Source organism: Trachinotus anak, unplaced genomic scaffold (assembly GCF_046630095.1).
Source record: "Trachinotus anak isolate AG129_WGS33_773 ecotype Australia unplaced genomic scaffold, CSIRO_AGI_Tana_v1 ptg000021l, whole genome shotgun sequence".
Lineage (NCBI taxonomy): Eukaryota > Metazoa > Chordata > Actinopteri > Carangiformes > Carangidae > Trachinotus > Trachinotus anak.
In genome coordinates this window covers 4,945,680-4,970,147 of record NW_027273872.1, presented here as the reverse complement: position 1 = coordinate 4,970,147, position 24,468 = coordinate 4,945,680, and the positions used below count along the sequence as shown (strand labels likewise).

Here is a 24,468-nt window from a genome sequence, read left to right as displayed (position 1 = left end):
TTTCTTTTAATCCTCACAGTGATGGAGCCAGACACTGACATCTTCTGCTTTTTTATAAAAAAAAAAAAAAAAAAGAAACTGGAACATGATGAGTTCTTCCTGGGCTGAATTATTCAATATGAACCCACATCCTGTAGCAGCCAGTACATTATTGAACCAGTTAGTTGCACTGCTCTGTGCTTCCTCTGGACCAGCCTTGATTCACAGTTACGCATCCCAAAAAGTGACTACTGGAGCTGCTGTTCCTCTTCAGTCATTATTTCTCAGGTGATCAGTGTGTAGCTCTGTGACTTCAGTGTGATCCATAATACATGAGCAGCACAAGGGGCTGAATAGGTTATCAAATATGATTATATGTGCTCGACTACAGAGACTGGAAATTAATAAAGTCTCTTAAAACACTTGAAATGAATTTGCTTCCCTTGATTTATATGAATTTACCCGTGTGTGTATCATACTTCCCTGTGAATGGCCTGTGAGGCTTGAATGGGGTTTGGTGCTGCTCTGTGGACAACGGTCCAGTTTCAGGCCTTCTACTGGCTGCAAACTGAGCCCTTGACTTTCCCTCTCTGTCCTGAGTGTCTGTTATCCTTGACTCTGTCTGATATGGGATTAGTAATGAGAGCATTGTCAATGAAGGAGCCTCCTCACTAATTAACTAACAAGCTTAAGTTTACCACAGGTGAAACCAGTTCATGACTCCTCAGTGTACAGACAGAAACTTTTGCACTAATCTAACGGGAGCCACCTGATTTGCTTTAGATCATAAATAACTAACATATTCAAATCATGAAATACACTGAAATCCATCATATCCATAGCATCAGTACCGAATCCAGAAATTCACGGATTTTATTTATTACAAATTTTTTTTTTTTTTTTAAACTAACAATGGCCATGGAAGAAGAGTCCTGCTGCGTTTCTTTTCGCTGCCTGTGGTGCAGTCCAGCTCAGGGCCCTAGAGGAGGGAATAAGGATGTTGGGTCAGGCACATTACATCCTCACTGGCTGCAGCTCACACAGGCCTGCAGGCCGTTCTCGTTGCAGGAAGTGCACTTGAGGGCTTTGAAGGAATCCGTGAAGCAGTTGCGAAACACGGACATCTTGCTGCCATGGCACGTTGGGCATGGGATGAAGGCAAAGCCCCCACAGGTCTGGCACGTCTGGGGATGCTGTACCCTCTGCAGAAAAGAATAGATGGCATTTTCTTTAACACTTCGTATAAGATTTTCAACGTTAAAGACCTAAAATATCTTCACATTCAGGACAAATTAGGGTTAAAATGCATAGTTTCTCTCACTTTGCCAAGAGTAAGATGAGAAGATCAATTCCACTCTCATGTCTGTACAATAAATATGAAACTACAGCAAGCAGCCAGTTAGCGTAGCTTAGCATAATGACGGGAAACATGGGGACACAGCCAGCCTACCTCTAAGAAAATTGGTGCACCAGCATCTCGACAACTCACTAACTAACATGATATCTAATTGATTTAATCTGCACAAAAACCAAAGTGTAAAAGCAACAAGTTGTGGTTTTGAGGGGAGATAATGTTCAGGACTATTTGTTGTTATTCAGTTATAATTACTGGAGTCTTGCATCCACTTTGAGGTTGTGAGGACACTGGGAGAGACATCAGAGAGTCACTATAGGACGTATGTTGTGTCCAGTTATATTGTTTAGGTCATAATAACGAGTAATTAGGTTGAAAGAACTGTTCATGTTCACCACTGAAGTTATAATTCTCAATCAGAGATGCCGGGAATTTCTGACAGCACCTAAATCTCCAATTTGGTGAAAACCACAGAAATGGTAAACGATAAATGGACACCACTTACATAGCTCCTTTCTAGTTGACCAATCAGGGCACTCTACACGTCCAGCTGTTCGCTCACACATTCAAACAATGCTTTTTTGATACATTCAGCACTTTTCTATCACACACACAATCTTACATATCGATGATAAACTGGAAGCAAATTCGGGTTCAGTACCTTGCCCAAGGACACTTCAGTGGATGAGCTGCTTTACCTCCTGAGCCGTAGCAGAAATGTCAACAATTGTGGCAAAATGGCTGCGAAACCACTACTGTTGTCAGGTATAACCATATAGAAAATAGTATAAACACTTTCACAATGGATTCAGCTATTTTAGAAGGAGCCACACACAGGATTTTGTATCTTGTTTCTCTTGTTAATCAGTTAATTTCGGATACTCACACCATGTGAGTTCAATCAGCCAGCAGCGGGGCTGAACAATAACGGGAGGTTTTCTTGTTCTTCTTATTTTATCAACATTACGTGATTGCAGCATTAACTCCCACTAAAACCACAACTTGTCTTCTTCACACTTTGGTTTTTGCTTGGATTAAACAAACAGGTTATTAGATATGACATGTTTATCAGAGAGTTTCAGAGATGCTGGTAGATTTATTCTATTATTTTTAGACAGAGCCATGCTAGCTGTTTCCCTCTGTTTCCAGTCTTTGTGCTAAGCTAAGCTAAGCTATCCACCTCCTGGACGTATCTTCATATTTTGCAAACGTGAGAGTGATGTCAATATTCTCATCTGACTCCTGGCAAGAAAGCAAATAATTGTGTTTTCCAAAATGTCAAACCGTGATTTTAAACAAAGCTTCCTTTCCAAATTGTTTTTTTTTTTTTTTTTTGGTGTAAAACTGCAGATATTCTGTAAGAATTAAATTAAAGTCATGTTGCCAGTCGAGGACTGATTAGTGAATGCATGACCTTTCAGAGCTGCATACTTTTTAAACAGCCTGCAGTGAGTGGGATGCATGATGTAAATGTCATCACACTGCTTTCTGTCATGAAGACTTTTGTTCGGTCTCAACTCCAAATTATAGCCAAGGCCTGAGACAAGGCCGGTGTCTGTGTGAGCGACGCTGCTGCAGCTCAATCTCGGTCTGTACCACAGAGTGCTGTGCGCTGTGTTGGTGTGTTTGAACAAATGTGTTGGAGGCAGAATCAATAACAAGCCCTCCATTATTGATGGTCACTTATTGATGTCCATGCATCTTTAACGTTGCAGCTTGCTCATTTTTTATTGATGACATCAGTAGTGAGGGGAAATGACTGCTCCTGTTTGCACTGTATTCATCTCTTTTCAAACACAAAGCATTAATTTATTATGACTTTATAATCACTGCTGAATATCATGGCTTTAATATTACATGTGCTACAAAGCATATATGACATTTAGTAAATCTAATAGGAATTGTATGAACAATTAAACATTAATATGTGCAAAATCAAGTAGTTGACTCAACCTGATTCACAGGAAAATCATATATTTATCCACCATTAATTATTCATAGTGTGATTTCCAAGGCAAACACTGTGAAAACAAACCTCAATTTTTGTCAGAAGATCTTGAAGCTCTCCTGATTCGTTCATGCTGAGTATTTTCTCAGCGCCCTGTAAAACAAGGTAAATGCCCAAAGTCAATATTCGGTGAACTCAGTGTGGGATGTACAAGATATTGACATTAGATACCATGAGAACAGAGCGATAATAACTGACCCCAAGGTAGTGTCCATCAATGAACACGACCGGTAATGAAGGAGGTTCTCCCACACGTTTGCACCGCTCCTCCAGCTCCTTCCCATATTCGCCGTTCAGGGCGATGTTCTTCTCCACAAACTTCACCCTGTGGTTCTGGAAAATCTTTCTGACCAGCTCGCAGCGTTCAAAGGTGGTTCTCACCACACGGAAACTCGTTGTGTAGATCACAATCTGCCCAAACTCAAGCGATAGCTCAATCTACACAAGCGAGAAAGCACAAGATTCCCTTTTTTCAGATGAACTATGTGGAAAATTAAATCATGCCTCCCAGCAGGAGTATGATGCAGATTATGATATAAAATTTCAGTGTGTTCTGGACATATCATTGAGAAATGCCAGAACAAATAGTATCAATACTGATAGCACAACTTTTTTTTATAATTTTTGTTTGGCAAACCCAAAACCAAATGGTTCCTGTTCCTGAATCAGTTTGAACCATGATCCTGGTCTTTTCTAAGTTTACAGAATTAGTCAAACTGATACAGAACCAAGATGTTAAGCACAAAAAAGTAAACATTTTCATGGTAAAAATCGTAGCCCTGTTACAAATCAAGTACAGTATAACAATGGTACTGGGACCTTAAAAGGCTTTACACTGATAGGTTTGTGAGGCCAACACTGACGTACAGTTTGTTGAGATAAAGTCAGCATTCAACCGAATGACATCCCCAATTCGGTAACTAAACCCCTCCTAGGCCTATGTTTGGGTGGCTGTGTGTTATTATTAGGTTATAAACCCTGATAAACCCTTTATAAAAGGTGCCTTTTGAGAAAGTGGTACCACATGTTTTAACCCTTTTACAACACGTTATGTATTATCTGCATAGTTCTCCAGAATTTAAAAAAGTACAGCTGTTGATTGCAACAGTTTTGAAATCAATTCACTCTGCAAAGACTTGAAAATTACTTGAGATACTTATCATATTTGTCAAAGTTATGTTTTTATTGAAAGGCATTGCTGGTGGGAGTATGGATTGAGATTGCAAAAAAAAAATAAACATGCAATGATATATTTTATATATGCATTATCTAAAAAACTACGTGTTCATGGTGTTAGAATAGATGTTCGGCATGCTTAGCAAAAACATGGTGATCAAGTAAAGTGATTTATAAATTGATAGAACATCTAGAAACACCCAAAATTTCCTTTGGGACCAGACCGCACCCTTTCACCTTGATACGCATTTAAACCTCACACTAAAGGAAAGATAATCTCACTTAATCACGATGAGAAGCTTTATCTCGTCTGCAGTGACGCCGTCTCCACCTAATACCACTCAGCAGAGAAATAGTTTCTTCACTACGACCCTTTACATCACCTTCGCATCGGCACACAGGCCAAGACTTACATCAGAATAAGAAACAGTTCTCTGTGCACCGATACTAGAAAGCAAAGTGCCGAGAATTCATTAACCTGATTAGTTTCTCTTGAAACACCTAACGAAATGCATCATTAATCTTTAATTGCTCTGTGACCTTGTCCTCCATTGTGAGCTTTTATCCCATTCATACACCTGTATGTAGCTGCTACCTGTAACTAGACTTGAGGACAGTGACTCACACTGACGGGAACTGCAGCTGAAAGCCTTCAGGAACAAATGTGATTTCATGAACAGGTTATATTAAACAATCAGACAAGACCAGGCCAAGTCAGATGTACTTACACTGTTGGAACTGGGAAGGTTTTCAAACAGCGTCTGGCCTGCGCTGACTTTGTGTTTGACCCCCCTCACAGTCCCATTTTTGCTGAGTATGTTGACCCTCTTGGTGGTGAACATCCAGTCCTTGGTGGCCCCCGCGTACACGAGCAGGTCATCAGGCTCACCCTCACTGTCGTCCAGCTCCGAGCCCAGGTATCCATACAGGTTTCCGTGTGCGTCTCCACTTGTAGAGGGGGTACTGGCCCGCTCAGCGTCAGAGCTGCTGGTGCAGTCTGAATCCAGGGAGTCTGAAGGCCCCTCATCCTTGAACATCTCCTTCAGCACCCGTCCGCTGTTCCCTGAAGCCACGCGGAACCTCACCCGCTTCTGGGGCTTCTCCTGCTCTGCCGTCAGCATTGTCCCCTCCATTGCAAGCTCTCTGCTACATTACATGGTCCACAGCACTGCAGTGTATCTCCTTGCCGCTCATTCGGGGGTAAGCATGCAGCTCAGACACACTGTTTTCCTTCCCATGGATTACTACCACGTTTAATCCTTGCCGTTTGTACAGATCTAAAAATGACTGAGAGCCTGTGAACTGCCTCACAGCCAGACTCACACTGCCAGTAAATAATACATGCTTTCCTGCCATGGCAACCTAGCAGGCTAATCTCAAGTAAAATGATAGTTGTCTTTGAATTATTCATCAGTTTACACAGTTTTCACCAAAGCTTTGACAGAAGACTTTTAATGGCCTGACTTCATATGCTTTAATCAAACAAACAAACATTTCTCTCTCTCGGGACAAGATGACAGCTGATACTGTGAGGCCAAAACAACTTCAGCATCAGCCACGTTTTAAGATGTATTACAGTCATTTGAAAAAAAAAAAGAATGAATGAATGATTTAAATGTCAGACTGCTGAACACCCCACAGCTACTCAGCTCTCAACACACACCACAAACAGGCACAAACTACATCATTATCTTACATCATGTTCAGATACAGCAGCAGCAATGTCAGTCCATCTGCCCACCACTCTGATGAAGTACAGAGTCAGATATCTCGACAACTAACTAGTCATGGATTGTCATGAAGTTTTATAAAATCATTCATGGTTTCTACAGGATGAAGCCTACTGAAGCCCTCTAGCACCTCTAGCGCCACCAGCAGGTCAAAGTCTTCACTTATCCGATGCGATAACTTGTATTAACATTAAATTTATTTTTTCAATTTAAACACGTAATGCAGTACTGTCTCAAAGGGCACGGCTGTAAAACTTTGTACAAATGTGTATTAATGTTAATATTCTGTATCATGGTGTCTTCTGTTTTAACCATATTTGAAATACTCAGATGTTTTATGGCAGTTACATTTTCATACCAGTACCCTTTCAGTATTTTATGTTTTTTTTTCCTTGATGCTTTAAATGTTTACACATTTCAGGGCTGAACGGAGTTAAAAAAAATCAGGCGGCAATTATTTTGGCAGATATTGTGTTTGCAATATGAGTCACAATTTCAGTTGGAAAGGTCATTTTTGTATTTAATTTTCACTGAAAAAGAAAATGAAAATGATGATGATGTGATTTTTCCTGGGTACTAAACAAGCATGTTTACCTTAGATCTGCAGGAATTGATTTGTAGGTCAGGGACATCTCTGTAACACCTTCATATGGTGTGTTGTTTATGGTGTGATTAATTGTTCAGCCCTGATTTTACCTGGATTTCTTACAACTAAAATGACAAACATGAACTTGAAACTTTAGGTTAAACTGAGTTCAATTTTGAAATGAATTTGAATTTAAATTAACTTTATTGTCCCTCCACACATTACCAGATTGTACATTTCAGCATCTACCCAAATAGGTCAGAGAAGCAAAACTGTGCGTAGATACACAGTATATACCCTGTAGATAAAGATGAGCAAATATACAAAGAATGAACAACAAACCAACAAAAGACAGGATGTAACTAATGTCACAAATTTCTGCAAGCACTCAAATTAAATACGGCAGACTATACATTTATTCTCGAGTCATTATGGCTCCAATTTCTGGAACATACTACATGTTTTTTTCAAATGCAATGACTCTCTCTGAAATGCACTCCGACATCTTCCACGTGCACGAATGCCTGATGTTAAGTGTGTCGTGTTACACCTGAAGTGGGAGTGCAGGTGTTCACTGGGCATCATATAATGTGTCACAGTGACACAGTACAGCAGCGTGTCCTCAGAGACGCCTCGGCCAGTTCTCTTTGTGTCACAGGTGATGAAGCAGCTCCCTGGAGATGTGGCACGTCAGCTTGTAGCAGTGACAGCGCCGCTCTGTTTGAGTGCTGCCGTTTGGCTCCTGAGGTAAGAGCTACACACACACACACACACACACACACACACACACACACACACAACATGCCCTAACCTGTTCCATCCTGCTGATCATTAGAGAAAATCCATCTGGGAAAGTCTAATGTGTCAAGCTAAGATTTAGTGACATCCTGAGGTTGTAGTGGTATTATGAGTCTGGCTGGGGATCCAGGTCTTATTGATCCAAAGTGACCCTAAGTCTCCTTTAAACTGTCTTTCATTATAAGGACATTACAGCAGCTATTTCTATATGGCCTACAAAGGCTTATTGTATATTATTGCTGATAAAAGCCAATATCAGAGGCTATTCGGGCGTCCAGACTGCGAAATTACAGACTGAGGGGCTGAGGACGGCAAAATCAGTTTCATTTTTTAAATGTAGTCCAAGATCTTGATTTTATTGATTTGTGTTTTTTATTTATTTAGCTTTCACTGTCCTGGAGTTATGTCTTTAAAGGCTCTAGCTTCTTACTATAAGGTAAGTTAGAACAGTTTTGGTTGTTTCACATGAGAGATTTCTGTTCTGAGATTTTCTAAGGTCATGTAACCACTGTTCAAGTTACATACATTAGTGAACTATGACCGACGACACTATCAGCTGTTTGACAGACTTTATGAATAGTTCATAAAGTCGTCATGTTGTGACTCATTTATTCACAAAAAGAACAGGTTACAGTAATACTGCCATAGATCATTATGTCCATATTGTCTCAATATCTTGTTGTCAGTCAAATGATTGTTTTGTGGCAAGCAACCAATTTATGCCATTTTTGTAAATACATGAGTTGCAACGTGCCTTTGTTAGACTCCAACGCTGATAGACTCTAGCATTAATAGTAATGAATGAGAAATAAATAAAGGCTTTAAATAAGTTTGAAGTTATTTTATTCGTTGTTTCTGAGTTTTTTTGACCTTGTCATGTGGGAAAATAATAAAATATCAATGATTGCAGAATATATTTATATAGTTTAAAACGTGTCTTGAGAAGAACTTAAAAAAAAAAAAGAAAATCACTGAACAAGATTGAGCAAATGGTTCACAAATTCTGCCATTGTGCCTCAGCTCAAAGGCTACCAGCAGGATTTGTTTGTATTTGCTCTTCTTCGTAAAATCTGCAATAAATAAATAAATAAATAAATATTCTGAGCTCAAAAAGTCATTTCTTGACCTTGGAAACGCCAAACCTGGACGCGGAAGTGGACCTTGAATTATGAGTCTGAATATATTTCTTCTGTCATCTTTACAATATTTTCTTGTTTTGTGAATAAATATTATATTATATTATATTATATTATATTATATTATATTATATTATATTATATTATATTATATTATATTATATTATATTATATTATATTATATTATATTATATTATATTGCAGTCCTTGTCTTGGCTGGCTGGATTAGAAGATCTACATTTTGGCAGTCAGTGTCTGGATAAAGCTGCTTATGTTATGCTTCCTGCCAGTTGAACATTCTGTTCTTATAATTGGAATAAATCAGTCACGGTCTTTACATATCATTTTCATTTTAATTAGTTTTTGATAACATAGAGGAGCGTTTTCTCAACCATCCCCCACACACCCTATAACTTTCAATCAGGATGAAGAGCAAATCTCCTCAGTTATCTCACTACAACAAACTACATTACTACAGTAGATGGGTTAAAATAGGATACACGTGAAAACAAGCTCCCCATGTTGTTTAGCCGACCGTCATGACAGGACGGGGACATGCTTATCTAGAGTTTAGTGAAACACACCCACGTCATGTGTCAAGAAGCCATTTTATCTCACTTCAGCACAGTTTGACAAGAGACCACTGAGATGGTTTCTATTCGAGTCTGTTAAACATATTAAACATGGTCTAATCAACCTGAAGAGCTTATCGCTTAGCCCCCCTCCATCAGTAGTGCTAATGTAGCCTTGCCAACCACCTCAACTGCTAATAAAAAAGCCATGTGAAAAGATTAATGCTCTCTCTTTAATTTCACTGCTGTTTGTTGGCTCGGCTGTGACTGAGTGGAAAACGTGGCTGATGAATGGCTTCAATTTTGTGCAGCTCGAATGAAGATGTGTATTCAGAGATTGCCAGTATGATCTTTATGTTTACTTCATCATATGACTGATTTGCTGTACATATTTGAGTTGTTGTAGTAAGACAGAATCAGACTGATCTCTCCACATCTAGAAATTTACCTCTTAAAGACAGAGTGTCTGAAATGTGAAATGTGTCTTTGTGCAAGTTTGACAAGAGGAGCTGCACACGTAAATCAATAATTGCAAACAAGGTATAGGAAACTGACTCCACGATGACTCACCATTTGTGATTAGTTGGCCATCAGACCACCTCACGCTTCCCGGACTGCAGATCAACATCCACAAGGGGGCAGAATGCAATTCAATTACAGCTAAATGTCACGCCGCCCAATCACTCCCTGAAGAGCTGTAGGCAAGGCATGAAGGATGCAACAGCTGGCCTGACGGCTGCAGCCACTGGCTTGGTCTGATCAGTCTGTAGAGTTGGAGGATTTATTAATGATAAAATCAATGACAAGATGATTTAAGTCAAGTGAGCAGGAGCAGGATTAATGTATCCGGAAAAGACAGAGATTCAATTTTCACTCTAAAGATTTACAAACAGAACGCTGGAGGGACTGCAGCCTCAGCTGTGGTCAGCACTTTTTTCTCAGAGTGTCAAAACACTGAAAATGAGAAATGGTCTTAATTTTTACAACTGAAATGCTGCCTCAGTTCTGTGGTGAGCATAAAGGCCAAATTAAAGTGCCCGTAAATTACAATTGATGTATTTTGCAAGCTTTTATTATAACAATTGCCTCTTAAAGCGAATGATTCTAAACTACTGTTGAGCACTAAAGAAACGAGGTTACTCGTAGGAGATGTTTCACAGTTTTACAGTGACACGGGAAAGATACCTGTGAGGGAAATAGCCAGTAATTCATCCTCTATAGTTAACTGGAAGCATCTAGGATGTGATCCAGATCCATTCAGTATTTCTCTCTCAACAGCAGCTGAGTAGCTCAGTATTTTTGCTCAGACAAAGATCATTCATAGGCTGATTCTTCTATCTCTATAACTATCTCTGCAAACTTAGTGCAGTTTGAAGTGGAGAAGCTGACAGGGAAACTTTTACAGCTTGGATAATAAGGCTGTTTGCACTGTAGTTTGTAGGATACTGTTTGTACTCTGGTACCTGATTGATTAGTCAAAAGTTATAGGCCATGTTCATCTGAGGCTGTATTGAGAAATTTTGAGCAATGTGGCGATATGTCTGACTTCCTGTTTCTGCAGCTCTGCTCCCAAAGTCATTGCTGTGTCTAAACTTCTAATAATTAGATAATTCCTTAGACTCTTCCTGCTCAAAGTGTTGGGTGAGGGAAAATAAATTTAACTGACGGCTAAAAAAGCTCGAGAATTGCAGGACAAAAGCTGTCGATGGGGTTTTTGTACAAACCAAAAAATGTACATATTTTCTGAAACTATTTATGATCTGAATCCTAAGGTTTTATCTTATTTTAACATTTTTGCCTATATTGGACAGTGAAGATCACAAGGATGCTCCATAGACTCATTTTTTGTAACTGGAATAATAAATGCAATTGTTATTTTTATGAATGGCTAATTGTGGACAAATATACAATAAAAAGGACCTGGATCTAAACGGTATCAGCTCTGTTTGTCTAACGTCTGGCTGGATAATCTGCAGTCACAGCCAGCCAAAACACATATTTACAATGAAATAGCACATCAAAGGACAAAGGTGTTTGGAGGGAGTATCATCCACATCTTTTTAGGTCAAGCTGATAAAGAAAAAAACAAACCGATGAAAACACTGGTGCCGTGTGTAACTGACACAGATTTTGATAGTGGCAGAAATGTCGACGGCCGGTTGAATGAGTCATTGTTTGGACTGGATATGCTATAGAACACAACACCAGCGCGTACACACATAATCGAAGAGGCAGGCTTCTTGTCACTGTTGCTTAGCAACCGCAGGAGCCACAGAGCCAAATCCCCATGGTGGCGAGCTGATGTTGAATTAGGTGGAGTGGGGGAAAGAAAGGAAATCTTTGGGAAAGATGTGTCTCTAGCAGGCACAGGAGGAGGTGGAGATGTTCAGGTGTTCATTTCTTATTTTTGGATGTGCTGAATCCTGAGCTCCTATGTAACACAATCTTTCTGTGTTTGTGTTTTTGCTTTGTAGGGCTGCTGAGAATAGGACTTACAGTTGCATTCAAGATTGAAAGAAACAGAAAAAAAAACATGTTTTTATTTCATTTAATATTTTTTTTCAAAGAGGTATGAATGTAGATATGCCTTCTGTGATTAAATGAGCCAGCATGTACCGCATAGCTCAAACACAAAGTCTAAAGACTGTTTTTTGTTTTCAGCAGCCACAGCATAATCTCATCTCCCCGTAATCCTCCCCAACAGTAAATATATTTAAATTTTTATAAGAAATTTGGGTCAAAACATTACAAATATTTTTGAAATTAGATATAATAAAAGAATGTTTAGCATTAGAAATGTGCAAGGAATCTGGCAGCAAATACAAAAGCACATAAGCAGGACACTCAGCATTATGAAAATACTGCCAGTGTAATATATATACACATCAGACAACTGTAGTGAGTCTATAACACTGCAGTTCTCTCAGGCAACTGCAGTGGTGCTGCTGCTGTACAAATGCCATCTCCAGTGTCATTTGCATTTCAACTGCAGTGGGAATGAGAACACACTTTGACTTACCCGTGCAGCGGCCAAGCAGGCGCAGCAGAGAGGGCATTGTTGCTACCTTCTTCTTTCTATTTGCATGCATATTGCTTTTCTTTACGTGGGGCTATTTTTGGCAGTCGAGGGTCTGTGTTATTGAGCAGATTCATGACAGCAGAGTGACACACTGATGAGGGATATAAAGCAAGCTAGAGTAAGTCACCCTGGATTAGATCTTCTGCTGAGCTTGTCTCTGGACAATAATCGCATAATGACACAGTGACTGATACTGGTGTCTATTTACAACTGCTTGATTCCAGTGTTGTGGGCAGTAGCTGTCCAGGTCTGTCATTACAAAACCATTTTATTTCTCATATGTTTATCAGTTTAGTTCTCTCCAGACTTACACTGCTTGTTTCATGGACAGGACTGAGGATTTGATTTATTAGACTATATGTTGATGAGCAAAAAAAGGGAATTCTTAAAAGATTCGTGACATTATTTCTGCTACATTAGCCATGAAAAGCATCCTGAATGTTGTCAGACAATGTGGAGCAGAGCAGGCAATGACAGAAAGTGCTGTGTAATGTCAGACTTCTTTTTTCTGCAACAGATGACGTGGGAGTCTACAGCCACAACCCCTGTCAAAATGTCCATGTAGATGAAACTGAGCTGTTTTGTGCTTGCGCATCACATTTTGCTCTGTTGAGGGCTAAACCCTAAATGTGAAGGTTTTTTGACCAACAATCCCAGCGCAGCATCCTAAAAGCCCTGTGCTCATCCTGAGGTTTTGAAACTCATTTCAATTTTCTATCTGTTTTTGAGTTACTATAGGATGCATTTTTTCCACAGGCCTCCAGTATTTTTGTGTGACAGTATGTTAAACATGTCCATCTCTATACCTCACACACACAGATACAGTATGACCATAGCTATCAACCTTCGTATCTGGCCCTGTGTAAGATAATAAACAAGAGCAAATGTATCCCTAAAATGTGTTCCTTTAGGAAGTCAGAGGTTAAATAGCAGGTTTCCTTCCTGCTTAATGAAGAATTAAAAGGCAAAACAAATGAAGAAATTAGAGGATTTACACCAACCTAATGGTGTACCCTCTCCTACATGTGAGCGCAATGTAACAACACTGTTTAATTAGGTTTATGCATTAGCCTGCATGTTACAATTTTGTAAAGCATTAATAATCATACGAACCATTAATGACATCTTTGGTAAAAATGTATAAACCTTTATGGTCAGGGGTTAAATGAGTGTATAGTCCTCTTATTTCTGCACTGTAGATGTCTTTTGTGTCACTGGTGAGTTACATACAGCAACAATTTAAAACAACATGTTAGCAAAAAATCCCTTATACAGCAGAATATAATTTCCATGTGTGGAGACATTATATATTCACATTCTAGGTTTTTCAGAGTGACTCAAAACGAAAGCTTTAAAATAAATGTAGTGGAGTAAAAACTGCAAAATTTCTCTCTGAAATGTAGAGCAATAGAAGTACATTGTAGTATATAACCTTATTACTCAAGTAAAGTACAAAATATAATTCGTAATTTCCACCTCTACTAATAATACAACATACACAATTATAAAATACGATTAAAAAAAAAAAATGTATATATATGTATTTTTTAAAATATAAAATTTAAGAAAAATAAAATAAATAAATATATATATATATTTATATATTTTCACCCTATATTTTTAATTACTTGTAAAAATAACAATAATTATAAAAAGTATATATGAAAAATAGGGAAGTGGGCGATGCATAAATGTTATGCATTAATAATAATAATAGAAAGAAATGCAAAATAGAATTATGTGGAGACCTTTCCTGCATGCAAAATATTTATAAGTGTAATATATGGTGGAGGTTGTCATGTGATTACATTGCAGAAAGTAGTAATACATTAATAACCACATTTTATACATAAACAAGGCTCAATCGTGAGAAGCTAACTCCCACCCAGTGTACTATTGTTGTGTCTTCAACCTGCCAACAACATCCACTGCAGAGGGGGGAGGACACACACCGACCAATGAATTGTTGGACAATTTTAAAAACATCTCCGCGTATGAATCACTATTGACCATGCTGATTAAAAAACAGTACTTTGCAATTTTTGTATGTTCAAACAAAAACTTATTTTATCGAGCAGCTGTGTAAACACCATTGTTGTGTTCACCCACCCCCTCCCGCTGCGGTTACATGTGGTACGGTCCATAATGTGAAGCGGCACCGTCCCCCTCACTTCAGTTTACGGTGAGACCGTGTCCGCTCCTCCCAACCGACGGCGGCTGTTGGCTCCTTAACCCGCCGTGTGAACCGGGATGCTGGGGGAACCGTGAAGCCGTGGGCTCCTGGGCATGGTTCTCTCACCGCCGGGAAATGAATGTTGGCTTTATCTCAGAAACAGCTCTCATCATTAGCACTGAACACGCAGCGGTATAGCCCGCATGAGAGAGGTTCCTCTGTTGAATTTTAGCCGTTTTTCCCGAATTTCTGTTGACGGTTGAGAAGAAGCGGCAGCAGCCACAGGGAGCAGAACTAACGGCCGTTTGACAGGTGCCGTCGCCCGGCTCTGCCTGGAGAGATGCCGCCCGTCCAGAGAACGATGTCTGATCTTCGTACCCGGGCGGACGGTATGTAGAAACAATTTTTACTTCGGTGTATGTGTTAGAGAAATCTTTGAAAACCATGTTCTCCATACTACGGGTATTTCCTTGTCACTGCAAGAGGGCCGGCAGCTCCCTGGAAGTACAGTAACTTGCTAGCTAAAGCCGTGATTAACGATGCCGAAGCCGGGTTCAAGGAAACCCCGTGGGCGGGGGGCTTCAGAGTTTTCTAAACGAACATCCAGAGAAAACACTGTAGTTTTAATTCACCTTGTTTCGATGAAAGTTAACCCGCAAAAAGTGGAGAAGTCTGCTGATGTTATTTCTACGTCTGCAGATAAAGCAGGGGTTTCCCAGACAAAGGCAGTTTCTGATGGGTGTCTGTGGCCTGCATGAAGCTTCTTGAAATGACACCAGTGTGGGGTAGGGTGCACCTGACCCACCAACCTACCACCCACCCAGACTGGGACATGCCCACAGCTACGTCCTGCCCACCACCAAGGGTATAATCAACCCAGAGAGCAGGAGAAGTGCCCAGGAATACTGCAACTTGATCTTTAAAGACAGCATCCACAAATCTGTCAGCACAAAAATCAGTGGTGGAAGAAGCATTCAGATATTTTACTTGAGTAAAAGTATTAATATTACAGTGCAGAAATATGGTCTTCAAGTACAAAATACTCATTTCAGAATGATACTGTATATATTATAATACTACATGATACTTACGTTAAATGCGTTAATCTATGTGTCACTTTGCTGTTGCCAACTTCATGTAGAGGAGTAAAAAAGTAGAATATTTGCCTGAATAAGTGGAGCAGAAGTAGAAATAGCAGACAGGGGAAGTAATCATGTAAAGTACAAGTATCTCAAAAGTGTACTTTAGTACAGTACTGGAGTAAATGTATTTAAGCAATTTCCAGCACTGACAATAACAAGTGTCCACCAAATGGCATCCACAGTGGTGTGGGTCTAATAATACAGCCATTGTAATTCGACTGGGACCCTCACTCCTTCACTGCACCAGTAACTTTCCACTGCATCTCAGTTGTGTTTGCCAGGAGAAGAGAATGCAGATACAAACACATTACTTATGTCATTTGAATGCTCATGAGGATATTTGTTTATTTTAGGGCTCCAAGGGCTGCTTGGTAGCTTTGGGTGTTAAGGTGTGTTTGTTTATCCAGGAGAGCACCTATGGCTTGACACGCACAGCACGGGCATGTTACTGGCTGCAGGTGCACTCTGGGGTTTCTTTGTGAAGTCTTTAAATTCCACCTATCACTGTTTTGTGGCTGTCCCTGACCTCTGACCTCTCTGGATAGGAGCTAGAATTTATCTATTGCTATCAATAACATCATAATATTTATGACGCTCTCTGCAGTTTCTGTCTCTCTTCACAGTGAATGTAGTGGTGCTTTCGTGGTTTGACTTTGGATGGCTTAGATTTGATTAACAACTGTACGCTCAGGCTAATATCTCAATCTGACTTATTGCTGTTGAGTATATTTTTTGCCTGCTAAAGCAAGCAACCTGACCTCTTAAAGTGAATTAGAATGAACTAACTCTCATTTGTATTTTATATACTGTTCCATAAGTCAAAATGTAAGGGTGCTAAGGGTACATTAAACCTGCATGGCTAATATATGATTTTCATCAAGTCTATTAATAAAACAGAAATGCACTGTGTGCCTTCTGATTTACCTCGAGTAATGCAGTAACTTCACTGTATGAGACAGTTTAATTGTTGAGTGTGTGATCATACAGGAAGTATTCCTGAGTTGGGTCCTTTATCCAAGTAGCTAGGACTGCAATACATTTTTAAAGAGACATGCGACTTGATTTAAAAATTCAGTATTTGTGAACATGCAGAACTGCCTGGAAACTTCTGCAAATGACTAAAACACCAGGACCAATCTGTAAGACTCAGGCTGTGGTGCACAACATTTTCTACAATTGACTATTGGATCATTTCCTCATTACAAATGCATAAGCATACATTTTAATTTATTTCAGCCATAATTCACTACTTGTCTTTGAATGTGACAATTCGTAGCCTGTTTGTCTTCATCGATAAAAACCTGCGAGATAATTGAAGGGAGCAGTTTTAATGTTTTCATATTTACCAAAAAAGACAGCGTGATGTGAAACAATATGTATAATTATGTTTTAATATATGAGATTTAATGTATGAGATGTATATTATTCTAGTCTGTTTATAGCTTGATAAAACAACAAAAAAAAATGTTATTTAAGGCGATAGTGTCCTCAGTTTTTTACAGAATAGCTTAGGGGATTTACCTGTGTTAGAAATAAAATTGAGAAAGGTGTTAAGTCAGATGCTGCTGTAATACTGAAACACCAAATGTGGAAGGTAGACAGACAATGATATTGCAGCAGAACTTGGAGCAATATTGACCCAAATGACCATTATTACTGATCAGAGTTAAATATTCAGCGTCCAGACATTGATCCACACACACAATCAGTAGGAATCTGTGTTTGTTGGGTCACATGAAGTCATACGAACCAAAAGAGTGCTGGAGTATTGGTCATACCTGCTCATGTCCATATTCCCAGCAGGTGGCCTTGATGTCATCATTCCTATTTCTTCTCATAATTCAAAATACAGCGGTGCATTTTATGACAGAACAAGTTTTGTTGTGGTGAAATCCTCTTTCTGATTTCTAGCTGTACCCCAGGTGGTTTATCAGGTGTATGATCAGTAATAATAAATTGATATCTGCTTAGAATGTGGAAAAGAAAAACTGGCTGCTGGATTTCAGTGGTTTTAGCCATATTTAAACAATGAAAAAAGATGCAAAAACACCAGTAAAACCATCTTCTGTGCTGTTAAATTGAGTTTCTCCTGAAATGAATTCTGCGTTTACAAGAGTGGTGTGAGCAGGGTGCACCTCATACTAGAGATCTCACATCATCTTCATCATCTTGTCTTAAGTGGTAGTTTTGAGAGTTGCTTTTAAAATGCCCAGTAATTATAAGTCAGTTTCATAGGTCAATTTATACGTTTTCCTGTACAAGAGCCAAACATCTTACTGGTAGAAATCTAAATAATTAAACACTAATATAGATTCCATAGAAAACTGTTGATCCATGCAGCCGCTGCAGTCACAAGAGTGAATGCATGAATTATGCACTAGCTAATGCTGTCACCCCCAACCCCCAACTACCGCACACTACCTTTTTAGGTTTCAAAGAGCAAATGGTTTCGCTGTTTTTCACTTGGCTCTATAGCTCTAAGCACACATCCCCCTGCTTCAGCAGTGGTTGGTTTCAGTCACCTCCTGTAATGCGCCAGGATGATGACCTATTCTGCTGCTCCAGCATCAACATTTACAGCCTCATGGCTCTATATCTGGTTAACTATTTTGCTCAGTCACGCGTCTGTTCTGCAACATCTCTTTTGCTTGTTTTCATGAACGCCTAAACAACCTCCCCACCCTTCAGTATTATTTTTTTAATCACCACAGTGCACCAGGCTGGCTTTCGTCTAGAAAGGGCAGCCCTCTGCCAGGCTTACCACCTAATCCATCAGCGGCCTGTCCGTCAGCTCTCCATGCTGCACACTCCCCGGTCCTGCCCACCACATGCTGCTCCACTCCTTGTCGCTCTTCTCCTCTGTGCTGTGGAAACATCCAACATCACTGCCAGCCTGTGCCTGCATGTGTTGCCAAAATAACCTTATCTGGGACACTTGGGGAACAGGTGACGTCAGCAGCTATCAGCATGTTTAATGTGTGATCCTGCAGTGACAGACAGGCGCCTTTAGACGTCGATCTGTCCGATACAAATTTACACGATAGGCAGGAAGGTGCTTAATACCTGCTTCCACTGTCTAGATGGGAAAGCTGATCGACAGGGGCCACGCAAGTTAAGGCTAGACAGATGGCAACAAGCATCCTGTTTGCAGTCTTAGCTTGCGTGCTTATCTGCAGACACACCAAATCCCCTCTCACAATTGACACTGAAGGTAAAGATAGGCAGGTAAGCCTGTCCTGTGAGGATGAATCTATCCAAAGACCAATTGCTTGTCTTTGTCAGCTGATTCACATGATGGAAGGTGCTCTTGAGCCCACATACACAAACTAGTCTGCTTCTTCTTTAAGCATTATACCTGTCTTTCATTCTCAAGATTTTTTTTATTTGATTTTTTTAATGTGTAAGTGAAGCGGGATGTTCCCCTGTAGCATTTCAATAACACCAGCTAAGCCTCAGTCTGTCTGAATAGTGGTAACAGCATGGGGAGGGAGACTGGAGGGGGATAGACTGCTCCCTTCTGAAGGGATCGAGGGCTGCCCATGTGCCTGGCGGATCACTGGCTGATAATAATGTGGCACAAAAGCCCAACACGCCACTAAATCCCCTGTCTGGGGCCGCTGGTGTGTCATATCAAGTCCCCTTGGGCCTCTGTACTCTGTCTATGTGCTGGCATGGGACATCTCCTCTGCTCTATTTCCCACTTCATGTTCTGCCTCCATCACTAACCTGCAGCCAGTCTTATATGTGTTTCTTCAGACACTCAATTTCCCTCACCTAAATGATTCTCCTCTGTCTGCGAGGCACAGTGGATGTGGCAGGCCACTCTGAGGAGGGGGAGATGTGAAAATGCTCATGTGTCCACACAGACACTGATTTACGGTTCCTCTGATGCCCAGACACTGAACCTATTCTCATATTTGCTCAAGCACGTTGTAATATTGACCTGAGACAAGGAAAACCCATGAGCTGATGAGTGAGTACTTTGCAGAGAGGATTGCCCGTCAACAAGAAATCACATTGCCCTTCTAGGGCTGTAACAAACAGTTATCTTCATTTTCAATTACTCTGTGGATTATTTTTTCGAGGAAACGAATAATATTGAGGCGTCTGGCCAGGGACACTTGTTGCATGCCATTCTCCGTCTCTTCCCCATCTACTGTTGGCTAAACAATAAAGATATGAAAACACCCTTGAAACCCTTGAAAACAGTAATAATGAAAATAAAAAAAATAATAATTGATTTGTCAGTAAAATGTGAAGGCATGATCATTACAAGTTCTGAAAGCCAGGGTTGGCATTTTCAGATGTCTTGTTTTGTCTGACCAACAGTCCAAAAATGACTACAAAATAAAACACGCAAATCTTCACATTTGAGAAGCAGAGAATAATTGACTGTTTGCTTGATTAAACAATTGTAAAGATTAAATGGTGAATATTTTCTAATCAACTAATTGATTAACTTAACTTATCAATTTAAAGTTTCTGCTCTTACAAGCTTTATTGCTGCATTTATGGGCAGAGAAAGTATCTGCCTAGCTTCTGCATAGATTCTAGCTAGTTCCTTTGCTGTCAGTAATATCAATATTTTGGCTCTATGCAATACAGTGATGATCTGTCCTCTTATTACATGTTAAAAACATTAGTTATAGGAATGCAAATACTGTAATCACTTAATGTCCTGAATGGTTCAAAACATCATGATTGAGTCCTTGAACTATCCATTCTCTGGAACTGATTAGATCCTCTTATCTGCAGGCCGAGTGGACATCCTCCATTGCTTTCCTCAGATTGAACCTTATTTATAAGACACTGAAAAGCTGCATTACAAATATATGCTCGTAAGGAGATTAATGCTCCATATTTCCCAACTTAACCATCAGCCCCTAAAATGTACAGTAACTCAATTCTCACTTCCTGTTCCTAAACAACAAACAATTCTTGAATACAGTATTATACACTGAGAAAGAAGCCTTGAACTGTATCTGTAATCATATATATATATTTAATTTTTTTTTTGCTGCAGAGCAGAAATAGTGTCTCTGGCCTGGTTGTAGTTGTCTATGTGATGCACACATGCATGAACAGCAGGAAAATGCAGCAAGTCTGCACATGCGAGGAGATAGTCAATGTCATTGTGTCACAGCGGGATGACAAGGTCAGATGGAGAGGTGTCGGCAGGCACTCTTCGGGAAAGCAACACCATCAGTGGCTGAGAGGATGAAACTCTTGCTGCCCTTGACCTCTAAGATCTCATTTTATGACCCTGTTCTTGTCTCAACTTTGTGTCCAACTAGGTCACAGTGCTGCTTCCACAGATAGATGGTTGGGTCTAAAACATACATCTGAGACTTCCATATTTGGCACCAGTGTTTACTGTATTATAATGCTGTTAACATCAAGATTAGTCCGTTAACATTTGATTTGATTTCTGGTCTGATTTTGAATCCAATGCAGGCAACTAAGCAGATAATTGACGTCATCAAGGAGAGTCAGGCAGGTACAACATTTCTTTGCTGTACTATTTCTTTACAAAACCTGCCTAACCGCTCTATAATATTTGGGATATACAGTATGGGTTATATTCTTTAGATGGTTATGCTAATGAAACAATAATGCTTCCACGGTTTTCATCGGTGCCTGTACTCCTGCAATACAAGCAGGTAACAATGTAATTGATCTTGCTATTAATAGATGGTCTGAGCACATTAATGGTGTTCAAGACTGAGGCCTGAATCAATAACAGACAAGGATGGCAACCACATTATTTCCTCTGTAGAGCTAAAAGGATGTACGCATGCTGATTGTGCACGTGTTACTTTGCAGTTGGGGATGATGGAGGTGCTAGTTTTGCCTGTGACGCTAACACGTCAAACATGTCAGATCAGGTCAGTGAGCATCACTGAAACACTGGGATGGATTAATTGTCATTGCTCAGCCATCTGGATATTACAGCTATTTTTAGAGAACATATGACAGAAATTAGTGTGTTTGGTTTGCATCCTGAACTTTTATATTGATTATTTGTCCTTATTAGGAAGTATCATAATACTGAGTTTTATCAGATGTTTAGATTTTTGCTTTACACACTCATGCAACAGGAGAGCTACATTAAAATTTGATATTTTTGACAGCCAGGAGGATAGATCTCCCTTCATCACAACAAGTGGCAGAAAGGCTTGGACAGGATTTTGTCAGCCTTCTCTTCTTCATCTACATCTTAAAGAGAATACTGAGCCACCCCTGTAGTTAAGGTACAGTCAGGTTTAGGTAACTAAAACCTACCTAACCTCCTTGGTTAAGGCTAAATACTGCAGCCATGACTGTTAAAGAAAATCAGAGGCGATGCCCTCATCTCCAGTGAGACAGTTAAATGCTTGATATGCCTCTCTTCCCCAATCTACACATACTTTTCACTTCACAATAAGGGTGTCAGCTGATCTTCTTTCAGAGGAGAGTCACAGTAAACCTGTCAGCCAGGAAACGGCGTCCCAGTTGTTCCAACCAATCCATCTGGTCTTGCAGCAGTAACACAAACATAAACTTGTGTGCTCAAGACCAGGATGAGAGCCTGTGCAACATGAAGCACCTGTCAACAGTCAGAAATGTTGACTGAAACAGTGTTTGGTAACTCAACATCTTAGTTTAGAGAAGACTTTGAAAAAGGTCTAAAAAAAAAATTTTGTCCATAAAGTTTGTTTGTGTTGCTTGTTTTGTCCAACAGACAGTCCAACACTTAGAGTCAAAAAGGGGCAAATCCTCACATTTGAGAGACTGGAAACCGCTAATGTTTGGCATTTTTAGCCATGTTAGCAGCATGACTCTAGGGACGGTAATGTTGCTGTATGTTGGTCAGTCTGTTCACCACTTTGGTCCAGACTGAAATATCACAACAACTATTGAATTGACTGCCATGAAATTTTGTACAGACATCCATCATCCTCTACAGATGAATCCCGCTGACTTTGGTGATAATGTAACTTTTCATCAAATATCTGAACAACTACTGGGTTGATTGCTATTACAACATGGTAACAGTAATAATTTCTATTAGTTGTTTATTAGATTAATTTTCTTTTTTTTTTCAGCACTACTGAGGTTATTTCCCCAACAGCTTTGGGGGCTCCAGCAAAATAAGTTGGTGATACCCTATGTTTCATTCTGCCTCTAACAGTGGAACCTGGTGTGTTACTTTATAGTTTTGAGGAAGACAAAGGAAACTAGTCTGAGGTCAGGCCCAACACTGATGCAACACTATCAACGAATAACTGGTGGTCACAAGATCTATTTCCCGTTGCACACCATACGGCCTTCCCTTTTACCATTCATGAAATTGCACACAGTGGAAAGGTTTCTGTCTCTGCAGAGCCCTTGCTAAGCTAAGTCAGGCCAGGCCCTGTGATGTCACAGCTGCCTGTGTTGTCCCTGGACTGTCCGTCCCACCGTAGCCCGCCTGAGCCTATGGGGAGCCAGACGGAGCCAAGCAGAGAGGGGGATTAATTCTGCAGCTGCCCTGTTGTTGTTGTGAGTGCTGGTTACAGCACTGTGATCTGATAAGCGACTTATGGATGTTACTGTTGCTTAGATTGAGGCTGTATCTATATCCCCCTCCAGCTCTTCCCCCTCATTCACAAATGGTAGGAGATAGGGGGAGCTTTCATCTCTGGGACTTTGATTCCCATGAATAGGCTGTGGCTGCTCTGTCTACTTAAATATTTATCTGGTATAAATGAATCATGTACAGATCTTTCTTTGGTGGTGATGAGCAGATATAAATGGCACATTAGGCTCAGTGGGTTGTGAGATTGAGAGATCCCAAAGCCCAGGGATTTGGAACTAATTTGACCCTAATAACTATGGTAGATAGCCTCGGCTTAAGGTGAACAATGTGCAGACTGATGATGGACTGGACTGGACTCCACGTTGCACCTCACCTTTCTGTCTGACTTGTTTCATGGTACTTAAAGTCTGCAGGAGTCAAGTCACACATCATTTCTCTGCAAGTATTTGATAGTTTTTCTTCACAGTCCTCTTGTCTATGGTTTGGCTGCCATTCATTTGTTCGTGTTAGATCAATGTCAGTAGCCTCAAGCTGTCTGCCCCCACCCACACTGGTATTATTGAATGAATTGCGTGGCTTTTGCCAAGTCACGTGCCTTCTCATCTACACTTTATTGCCTAGCCTACAACTCTCACAGGCTCATTAGTGCTTGTTCGGTATCTCAGCAGTTAGAGATGACTCTGCCTGGACCTATTTCTGGAAGAAACATTTTCTACATTTTGATTTGCCTCTAGATGGATTTTATACCCCCAGGGACAGACTGATGGGCCTCTCTGAAGGATCCTAAGGCTTAGTCATGGAGCCAAGTGAATCATCACTGTGTAATCATAGACATAGTAAGTGCTGACCAAAAGGAGTTGTAAAATGCAGCCAACATGTGACATGATATCTTTTATGATTTGTTATAAAAGCTTTATTTGAGGTCACATTAGTAGCCGGAATAAGATTCTGTCGCTAAAAATATCTCGACTACAATAACTTTTTCCAGTTGATCCTCTCATTCTAAACCAAGGATTAGTGCTGTTTCTGTGAAGGAGGGAGCCAGTCTACCAACCATGCTTTGGTGATGTATTTTATTATTATGTCTTTATTTAAACTGAAAAATCATTAAAGGGAAAGCCCTCGTTTACACCGATGACTAGCAGATGCAAAATGATAAAAACGAAAAAGAAGAACA

At 40.0% G+C, this 24,468-nt stretch overlaps 2 protein-coding genes across 9 annotated transcripts in view; one reads left to right on the top strand and one right to left on the bottom strand.

Moving 5' to 3' along the window:
* Positions 1-58: 58 nt before the first annotated feature.
* Positions 59-8,790, bottom strand: grxcr1a (glutaredoxin and cysteine rich domain containing 1 a). The gene is made up of 4 exons (XM_071458328.1): positions 5,246-8,790; positions 3,540-3,779; positions 3,369-3,434; positions 59-1,181 (listed from the first exon to the last, which is right to left on the bottom strand). The coding sequence occupies exons 1-4, from the start codon at positions 5,648-5,650 to the stop codon at positions 1,002-1,004; spliced, it is 891 nt and encodes a 296-aa protein (XP_071314429.1). The 5' UTR covers positions 5,651-8,790; the 3' UTR covers positions 59-1,001.
* A 5,819-nt stretch (positions 8,791-14,609) lies between these two features.
* atp8a1 (ATPase phospholipid transporting 8A1) overlaps positions 14,610-24,468 on the top strand; it is a 103,353-nt gene continuing 93,494 nt past the window's right edge. For all 8 annotated transcript variants that reach the window (XM_071458322.1, XM_071458319.1, XM_071458321.1 and 5 more), the window contains exon 1: positions 14,610-14,980. In XM_071458322.1, the coding sequence (XP_071314423.1) occupies positions 14,932-14,980 (49 nt within the window). In that variant the 5' untranslated portion in view covers positions 14,610-14,931. The remainder of the gene's footprint in view (positions 14,981-24,468) is intronic.